The 10,237-nt window shown below is 41.1% G+C and overlaps 2 protein-coding genes across 2 annotated transcripts; one reads left to right on the forward strand and one right to left on the reverse strand.

The window, feature by feature from the left end:
* Window positions 1–432: 432 nt before the first annotated feature.
* LOC106953277 (urocortin-3-like) lies at window positions 433–2,083 on the forward strand. Its single transcript, XM_015041899.1, has 2 exons — window positions 433–824; window positions 1,617–2,083. Exon 2 carries the CDS (start codon window positions 1,628–1,630, stop codon window positions 2,003–2,005), a length of 378 nt encoding a protein of 125 aa, XP_014897385.1. The 5' UTR covers window positions 433–824; window positions 1,617–1,627; the 3' UTR covers window positions 2,006–2,083.
* Window positions 2,084–4,179: 2,096 nt separating this feature from the next.
* On the reverse strand, window positions 4,180–8,552 carry LOC106953252 (tubulin beta-4B chain-like). The gene is made up of 7 exons (XM_015041864.1): window positions 8,392–8,552; window positions 7,949–8,057; window positions 7,346–7,456; window positions 6,893–7,137; window positions 5,829–6,151; window positions 5,396–5,740; window positions 4,180–4,802 (listed from the first exon to the last, which is right to left on the reverse strand). Exons 1-7 carry the CDS (start codon window positions 8,446–8,448, stop codon window positions 4,658–4,660), a joined length of 1,335 nt encoding a protein of 444 aa, XP_014897350.1. The 5' UTR covers window positions 8,449–8,552; the 3' UTR covers window positions 4,180–4,657.
* Window positions 8,553–10,237: the final 1,685 nt, after the last annotated feature.

Consider the following 10,237-nt stretch of genomic DNA (forward strand, 5'->3'; position numbering starts at 1 on the left):
CTTCTGTCATGGTATTTTTCTTTCTTTTAATTTAATTAATATTTTCTCCGGTTTGTATAGTTGCAAATGCTGGTAATGTTTTCTGAGCCTCAAACAGGATAGAGATGTTATTTACTTATCGAAGTCACTTCCAGAAGCAGTTAGATTATTTTATTATTTATTTAAGTGTATCACCGTAAGAAGGGGGGAGAATACAAACGCCATTCTGTTTTTTAACAGAAAATTCCAGCAAAAAAAAAAAAAAGCATTTGCAAAAAGTTAAAGTTTTGTTGTCGATGTTGAGACACTCGCATGCTGCAATTCCCCACATTCATCTATAAAAATGCCCAAAGTGATTAGATACATATTTATTTCAAATCTGCTTCCACACACCCTTTTCCCTACAGGTTATATAACCCACAACAGAAATCACACCCTCGCTGCATCTCTCTGCCCGCAATCAGCTGTCAAATCAACATCTCGCATGAAACATGTGCAATCTGACGTGGCTCTGCGCTCTGACTCCAAACCGGAGCAGATATCCAACTAATTAAAAGCAAAGCCACTCTGCGATTAGCATCATGTTATTTTTAGAAAGAGAAAGACGGCGATTGGAGTACAGAGGAAGTGAAAAGAGGGGCGGGCGCCCGGGTGTGAGAGATAAACAGAGCGGGGATGGACGCAGCGGCTCAGAGGAAGACCAGAGAGGCTGAGGACGAGCAAGTGGAGAGGAAGATCTGACAGGCCGGAAGAAGAAGGAGGACGCTGCAGATTCACAGGGAGGTGATCATCGCCAGAGGAGCAACAGGTGCCTCCTGGTTACGCCGTCAGCTTTTCCCTCCTGAGTGAGTTGCTGAGTGTCCTCTGCTTTCATGACCTTTGTGGATGTGAAGTTGGATAAGAGTTGAAGATAGTTTTGTCACATGTTTGCATTTTTCGAAAGTTTTCTGAACCTGGAAGATCCAGCATCCTGCTCTCATTCGACACGCAAACAAAAAAGCTTGTCATAGAAAAACATATGTAAATACATATGTTTTTTGTAATGAATTGGATAATTTAAAAGTATCAATAACTTTTAAGAAGTGTTAACCTTTTATATTACAGTTTTGTCCCAAAAAAAGTGTTTTTTCCCTGGTATCTCATATAAACAAATTTTTCAAAAACTTTGGAGAAACACTGATTGTGATCCGTTTTCAGGAGTTATTTTTTTTAATGTGTGCAAATTCATTAAAAACTGTCAGGAAGTGGAATTTATTTTCTTTGTAATGTATAATATTTGGTGTACATTTAAGGCATGCAGAAAAAATAGGAAGTAAGGAATTTCAGCAGAAATTATTATTTATATAAAAAGCAACACAAATTAGATTCCATCAGCACAGTACATTTAAAAAAAAATCAATTTTGAATTGGAGTCACTTGCACAAAAAAGCACAGAAGGGACGGAGCTGCTGCTGCGCTTATGAAAGACTTGAAAGAGCAAAGTTCTGGTCAAATAAAAAAAAAAATTAAAACCGTTTCTCTCTCTCTCTCTCTCTCTCTCTCTGTGTCTCTCTCTCTCTGTGTCTCTCTCTCTCTCTCTCTCTCATTCTCTCTCTCTCTCTGTGTGTGTGTGTGTGTGTGTCTCTCTCTTCTTGCAGACGTGCTCACCATGAGGAGTGTGTGTGTGTGTCTCTGCCTGGCTCTGCTGCTGCCCTGCTGCGTTCAGGGCCAGGTGAGCCGCCCGGCCCTCGCCCGGCTCGACGAGGACACGCAAAGAGACGTCCTGGCCGTCGACTTCCTGAACCGCGACGGCGTGTTGAACTCACTGCTCCGTTCCGAGCATCACCTGGTGCTGCGGCAGGCCAGAGCCCCGCGCCCCGCATCCCGGGTGCCAAAGAGAGCCCAGCAGGGCTCCCGCTTCGCCCTGTCCCTGGATGTCCCCACCAGCATCCTCAGTGTCCTCATAGACCTCGCCAAGAACCAGGACATGAGGACCAAGGCAGCGGCCAATGCGGAACTCATGGCGAGGATCGGCAAGAGGAAATGAAAGCAGCCGGAGGGACGGAAACCCAGAGCCGGCCCGAGGCATAAGCGAAGCAAGACGCAGCTCAGGCTTCGAAACCACTAGGAATGCGTCTGTTTTCAAAGATTAAATCTTTTAGTACTTAGAATTACTGTGTTGAGAATGTTTAAAATAAAATTTAAACACATTTTAAGTTTAAAACACAAATTGGAATTTCTAGAACAATTAAACTTTAAAAATGTTTTATTGTTTTGTTTGAAAATAATTAGGAAATGTTCAAGTTCAGAACAAGCCTGAATAATCATGTTCAATGTATTGGCATGTACAAAAATGTTTTTGTTTTTTCTTTTTCTAAATTTGTGAGTATATTTATTTATTTCAAACAGACAAAAAGGTAAAAATAAGAAAAAGAAACAAAACAATTTTTTTGTAAAAGAAAAAAACTATAAAAAATATTTGAGTGAAATGCACTTAGAATAAGAGCAAAAAACCAGCATTAAAAAAAACAACAATAACAAAAAAGACCAAAGTTATTGGTGTCGTAAACATGTTCTATTTCAAAAAGACCTTAACATGTCTTTTTGAAGCTTGGTTTGACAGGAAGCTTGGCCCCAAATCACATTCTGCTCAAGGCCTCATTCGACCTTGGACCAGCTCTGGGAAAAATCACTAAAAACAAGACTTTGTAACATAAATCTTTGTTTCAAACTAACTCAGTTTGGGGTGAATCCTGTCACTACGATCCGTGTTTTGTTCTGTGCAACTTTTAGGCTAAATAACTTAAACTTCACCTCATTTACTGACTTTGGAGTCCAAACAACCAGACAGAGTGACGTGCGTGTGCCACGTACCCGCGCGATGCTGTGAACATTGGTGGCTGGCGTTTTGTTTGCACTGTGGTGTGAAACGATGTCTCTCGTGTTTGCATGTGTGATCTTAAATTGAAAGAAGAAAAAAACAAAACAAAAAAACAAAACTTGTTCAATTAAATCCAATGTGATGATCACGCTTTCCTCCTCATTTCAGTGCTGATATCAGCCGTGCTCAGAGTAATTACAAGCATCAGCAGCCCGTAAAAAGCCCGGCTGAGTGAGCCTGCGTCACCCGACGGCGGTATCTGATTGTGAGACAGCGGGACAAAGGCCCGGGCAGGATATTGACCTCTGAGGGAAGAACAGATCCTTTCTGCGGACCCTTTGTTCACTTAATACTTAATAAATTTGGCTAACATGCCGCTGCTATTTTAAGTTAGATGCATTATCTGCTCTTGATTAGGCGAATATCTGCGCGGATGAGTCATCTGAGCTCCTGCTCCGAGCGGAAGATCTGAAGCAGCGGGGGGGAAACAAGCTGCTCGCCTGATTTACGTTCAGCTTGTTCTGTTTTGCGCTGAGCACGGAATTGGATTATTTCATGTCAGAGTACTGTAGCTTTAATTAATTATGGAGAAACGGGACGTAAATGTAATGGATTATGCAGCAGAGAGATTTGTAGATTATGCAACTAATAGTAAAAAGGGGCTGGATATAAATTCACGCCACACTTCTCAGATGTTTATACCTATTTATATTTAATTATGCAACATTTTACTTTCACTACGGAGTTAGGAGCTACTTGGTCTGTCCACACGGAAAAGGAATCCTGAATGCACGGTTAGGTGCTGTAATGACTTTGGACAACAAAAGAATATTTTTGTTGTCCTTTATAGCAACACAAGAACGCACTGTAAAAATACTGCTGGTTTAAAAGGGATACTAGTTTTTATTTGGAGTATGATACCTATATGCAATATGACTTTACATAATATTTCAGTAGCTCCGATTAAGTGAAAATACTGGGCCAAAAATAGTTTTAAGAGCATGTCCCCATCTCCTCAGGATCCAGAGTTCTGCAGTTCATCACCAACTTCAGCTGTTTGTTTGATGGATCTGAAAATATTCTATCAGTTTAGTTTTATTGTTTCAGATCATTACATCATGTTACTGCGCATGTGCTGGACTTTAATTCCATAAAGCTCAAAAATTCCCTCCGATTAAATACAATGCTGCCATTTGGCCAGCAGATGTCGCCCTTTATACACAGGCTCCGTAACGTCCAGATTATCTCCTTCATTTTCAACATGAAAGCATTGAAATCCCCTCGAATTGCTCAAGTATTTATTCATATGCCTTCAACTGACAAAATCACTAATCCACAGCTTAGTACAACGGTAAAAACTTTTATTTAAACTCTATGAACATATCATCAAATTATTAATGTACTGATATCAATGAAACCACAACAGCTTTACAGAAATACTGTGAGCAGTCAATGTGGAGGTCAGACTGAAGAAGTTACAACATTCAGAAAAACACTCATCATCACAATTCCAATTTTAAAAGAATTAGCTACCACATAAAAACAAACTGCTTACAGATTAAAGCTTCAATGTACAAAACATTCAAAATGCTACAGGACAGAATTACAGGTTAATACATTTATGCTCCAGAAAAAAATTCTAACGTAATATTTAACATGTTTTCTGCAAGGCCTGAAAGCAATCCTAGAACTTTTAGAACAAGCAAAGCTGGTGACATTTATCACACCTTAAGTGTCATTGGCTTGACACATTGAACAAAGAAAGAAACGCTGAAATCTAACATTGTTGCCCAGGAGCAAAGCCGCCACATTAGCTGCTTAGGCCATGTCTTCTTCCTCCTCTTCAAACTCGCCCTCCTCCTCGGCCGTGGCGTCCTGGTACTGCTGGTACTCAGACACCAGGTCGTTCATGTTGCTCTCCGCCTCGGTGAACTCCATCTCATCCATGCCCTCGCCGGTGTACCTGTGACGAGACATTAGCATTTATGGCTTACACTAGAACACCACTGTGTTTTAGTGCACCTGATAGCCTGATAAACTCGGTTAGATTGAGGATCAAAGTTGCAACATTTGTTACATTTTCAGATGGGGCAGTTCACTTTCACACTGTACTGTGTCAAACAGACCAAACCTGTTGAAAAACCTTGGATCAAGGAGGGGGAAAAAAACTACTGAATGAAACTAGAAGGAAACACTGAGCACTACTTCCTTCTTCATGAAAAGTAAACAAATGGAGTGACGTCAGGTTTTAGTGGTTGTAGGATTTCGCTTGTCTTTGACCATGAGCCATTTCTTCTGCTAACGTGTTTGTTTTGGATGAATTTACCCAGAATGCCCTGCGTTAAAGTTGGCTTCCTGCTTTTGGAGAGGTCTCTGGGACGCTTGCATTCACATATGAATTTGAACAGCATCAGAGTTCATTCAACTAAATTGAGACCTAGGTTTTTCGGAGGACCAGTTTGCTTTATTGGTCCACGTCAGTTGGATAGCACATTCACACCTCCCCAAACGAACTCTTTAGGCAAACAGACTAGCGTTTGATTAACCCTAACTCACCAGTGAAGGAAGGCCTTGCGGCGGAACATGGCAGTGAACTGCTCTGAGATGCGCTTGAACAGCTCCTGGATAGCCGTGCTGTTTCCAATGAAGGTGGCGGACATCTTGAGGCCACGTGGCGGGATGTCGCAGACGGCCGTCTTCACGTTGTTGGGGATCCACTCGACAAAGTAGCTGCTGTTCTTGTTCTGAACGTTCAGCATCTGCTCGTCCACCTCCTTCATAGACATGCGGCCGCGAAAGATGGCGGCCACCGTCAGGTAGCGGCCGTGGCGCGGGTCGCACGCCGCCATCATGTTCTTGGCATCGAACATCTGCATGGTGAGTTCAGGGACGGTCAGGGCCCTTGGAAAAGAGAAGACATTCACTTGGAATTAAGTATGTAAAGAAGTGGGGGATAATCCTAATCTAAGGGTGGACTGAGCGTCTTCACCGGTACTGCTGGCTGCCGCGGCTCGTCAGCGGCGCGAAGCCCGGCATGAAGAAGTGCAGTCTGGGGAACGGCACCATGTTGACGGCCAGCTTCCTCAGGTCGGCGTTCAGCTGGCCAGGGAAGCGCAGGCAGGTGGTGACGCCGCTCATGGTGGCTGACACCAGGTGGTTCAGATCGCCGTAGGTGGGCGTGGTGAGCTTCAACGTACGGAAGCAGATGTCGTACAGCGCCTCGTTGTCGATGCAGAAGGTCTCGTCAGTGTTCTCCACCAGCTGGTGGACGGACAGGGTGGCGTTGTAGGGCTCCACCACAGTGTCCGACACCTGCCAGCAGGGGAATACAGACAGGACAATGGAACCTAGTTTAAGGCTGGGAGGACTTCTGAAGGTTTCACCAAATATAAGACTTTTTAAGATGACTATGAATGAAATTTAAGACCCGTATCACAACAGAAATGTACAAAGGAAATTTGTAGCTTTGTGCTTCTCGTACTACAAACTGCTGACTACAGTCTTTTTTGTACCCAGCACACATAGAATCTTATGGGTTGGCAACAGAAGACGAATGTCGTCCACCCAAATGGCGACAAATTTACACTTCACCAGCATGGACATTGAAAAAAAAAAGAAAAAGAAAAAAAAAAAGGTAGCAAGCAAGGGAACTGGTAAACTTAACTCCCACAAGTCTATATATGTATGTATATAAACATATATATATATGTATATATACTTTTTTTTTAGGGGAATTTAAGACATCTCAAAGCCTTACACTGAGACACATGAATTTAAGTCTTAAGTATGTGTGGACACCTTGAGGAAGCAGAGCATCATATCTGAACAGAAGTGAACATCATCACCTCCCTAAAATTATGACATAATAATTTTTTTTACAAGAATGATCTTGGCAAAAACATAAATAAATAAATAAAATAATGAAATAAAATAAAACAACACCACCTCTTTATTGCAAACAAGATGAGTAAGGCAACATAAAGAAATAAATAAAACCATTTTGGGACAGGAAACCCGTTTGGGCCATTATTTAAGGAAGGTGACGATATAAACCTTGGGTGACGGCACCACGCTGAACGTGTTCATGATGCGGTCTGGGTACTCCTCTCGGATCTTGCTGATGAGGAGCGTGCCCATCCCGGAGCCGGTGCCTCCTCCCAGGGAGTGGGTGAGCTGGAAGCCCTGCAGACAGTCGCAGCCCTCTGCCTCCTTTCTCACCACATCCAGGACCGAGTCCACCAGCTCAGCTCCTTCGGTGTAGTGGCCCTTAGCCCAGTTATTACCAGCACCGCTCTGACCTGTTACAGATAAAAGTATTTCATTTTTTTATTTTAAAAAGTCAGCTTACTATAAAAAGCCTGACAAACTAAATATCCAGTTTCATTTATTTATATGGGAAAACATTCGAGAAAGTAAACCATTAACACTCCAGTTTTGTTTGGCACCCCAATATATGGTAGTTTAATTTTTTTAATCAAACCTATATTCTTACAGAAATATACATACCAAAAACAAAATTATCAGGTCTAAACACTTGGCCAAAAGGTCCAGACCTCACAGAGTCCATGGTGCCTGGCTCCAAGTCGACCAGCACAGCACGAGGGACATATTTTCCCCCTAGTAGAGAGAGGGGAGACGATATAATATTCACACAAAAACATTACCATCATTAACTGATTGATAAATAAAATCGGGATAACATTGTAATGAATGGATCAAAAATGATTTGTGGAAAATGTGAAGTATAAACTGTTTGAAGAAGAATCGTCAGAAACCTATATGCACTCATAATTCGGGAAAAATGGTAGCAACTGGTAGCTTTTTTTTTATTGCGTGTTAATTCATTTGAGATTGGTTAGACAGGAAAGCGAGAGAGAGGGAAGACATGCGGCAGGGGTCGTCAGGCGGGACTCGAGCCCGTGACGGACCACCTCCAGAACTGAGACCTCCGTGTATTTGGTCGCGTGCTCTACCCCTTCGCCATGGCAACGCCTCATAGTTTAGTGCGTCACTGAAAAATCTAATGAGGCGATATAACGGCCCTCCTGTGATAATGGTCCTAACGCGCTTCCTCCACTAACTGCACTGTGAAGCGAAGTGTGAACAAACCTGATGCCTCGTTGTAATAAACGTTGATCCGGTCGAGCTGCAGGTCGCTGTCTCCGTGGTATACCCCGGTTGGGTCAATGCCATGTTCATCACTTATTACCTCCCAGAACTACAACCAAAGAGAGAAGAAAATTTACGTTTAAACTAAGGGGTTGAGCGAGAAAGTAATGGAAATCAACGGCTGGCGGTTATGTTAACTTTTTTTGGCCTCAACCTAAATGTACATTTTCAGACGGTGCTAAACAAATGGATTAGTGACATGCTATTTCATTTTGCATGGCTATATATTGTCATTTAGCTAGTACTTTCCTGTTCTTTCTTTCTGTCTTTTTTTTTTTCTAAGCTAGCTAGAATTTAGAAGCCCGCCCAAACTAAATGTAACTTTTCAGTTGTGGTGTCCCAACGAATTTAGGTGTCATTTTTAAAAATGAATGTTTACTTACTTTCGCACCAATCTGGTTGCCACATTGACCAGCTTGAAGATGGAGAATTTCCCTCATTTTTATCGAAATACAGCTTTCTAATAAGCCAACGAGTAAAGTTGAGCCTGATGCACCAATCCTTAATGGAGAGAACTCTTTCTTCTTCTTCGCTTTTTGACGGGTGAAAGTGTTGTGCGGATTGATACTGGAATATTTATTCCTCCGATATCACACTTTTTTGCTTTAAAATCGATTCTCAAAGTCAGGTATAAATACTTTAAATACTTCAGTGACTTTAGATAATGTATCTTAACAAGTGCACCTTAGAAAGTAGCTAAATTAATTAGATTTTTCCTAAAGACGGATTTGGTGGGAACTACTTTTTACTCCGCCTGCAAGCGTGTAAGGACTTAATGCGCAGGCGCGAAAGAAAAAATAAGTCACGCGTGGAGCTATTCCAGTTATTATTTTATAGTTCTTAATTAAACAAGGATTTATTTCAGTAGGGTTACTACGACAAACATATTAAGGCCATTGTAGAAAAAAAGGAGGCGTAAACATCCGACAAAAAACTTCAGAACAAACCCAGCTTAAATACAACAATCAAACTATCAAGATGGTTCTTTGCACTTTTACAAAGTAAATTTCCTAATTAAATCCTAAATGTACTATTTATTTTTTTTACATTTTTTCTCTGTTGAATGCATTAAAGAAAATTTAATAGCATTGTAATTTTCAATAAATGACTGCTACAGGTTTAGATCTATGGTCTGTGTTACAATTCAATCATTTATAGGGGCCCCTGAATGCCTGGAGGGGGCTACAGAGTTTTCTTTGCCTTGATATCTCTGTCTTACAATTCTAGATCTCTGAGATGCTAACATCAAAAAATTATGTAGTTAACCTGACTGAGCTTTACTGATCTTTAAAGCAGACACAGCCAACTTGTTAGAGGTTAAACAGAAGTAGTAGGGCTTATTTAGCAAAATAGCATAACATTTGCTTATTTCATAACCAGCAAACTTTTCTTCTATGGTCTGTTTAACAACTCAGTCCTCCAGATCTGTCAGCAGCAGAAACAGCAACATTATGCCTGTCGGGGAAACTAGACTACATTTGCTTTGCATTGTCCCCACATGATGACTATGATATAGTATGATCCGATTAAATACTAGATTCTTTATTAATATAGGTTGTTGCTATGTTGTTGTACCGTGTTTTAAGATATTTTCTAATGTACCCCTTTCTAACTTTGAGCCCCTGCCCTTCCAAAGGTCTTTGCACGGCCCTGCTTTAAAATGTATTTTTGTTGTATGTGCTTTAAAATGTATTTTTGCTTTAAAATGCATTTGTATAAAAATCAATTTTATACATTTTATGTATAAAATGCACTTTATACATAAGCACAAACCCTATGTTTTAATACGCAACTTAAAAAACATAATAATCTGCAGAAAACTGCAGACTGGAAATATATCCTTTAATTGATGCTATCCAGGTGTTAATCAGACATCAGGTCCGCTCCTACGTCTGAGTCCCGACACAGAAACCAGCCATAAGCGGTGAAGGCGGTTCCAGGGGGAGATGGTGTTGAAACGGAGAGAACGTCTCAGAGCAAATAAGAAATATTGTGTCCTCACTTGCCAACAAAAAAAAAGTGCAACCCCAAAAATAACATGAAATAAACAGATACATAACCTCAATGGCTACAAGCTAAAATACTCGAGAGCTTTCCAATCTTTCTTTCCTTTTTTTTTCTCTTTTCTTCATTTTGCGGAGCATAGGGTATTGTTTTTGCAACCTTAACTTGGCGGATGCTGGCGGTTTGCGCTATGTCAGGCAGCTGATGTGCCAATTCAAGTACTGC

This window comes from Poecilia latipinna, unplaced genomic scaffold (assembly GCF_001443285.1).
Source record: "Poecilia latipinna isolate Pla-1442-1.1 unplaced genomic scaffold, P_latipinna-1.0 Scaffold572, whole genome shotgun sequence".
Taxonomy (NCBI): Eukaryota; Metazoa; Chordata; class Actinopteri; order Cyprinodontiformes; family Poeciliidae; genus Poecilia; species Poecilia latipinna.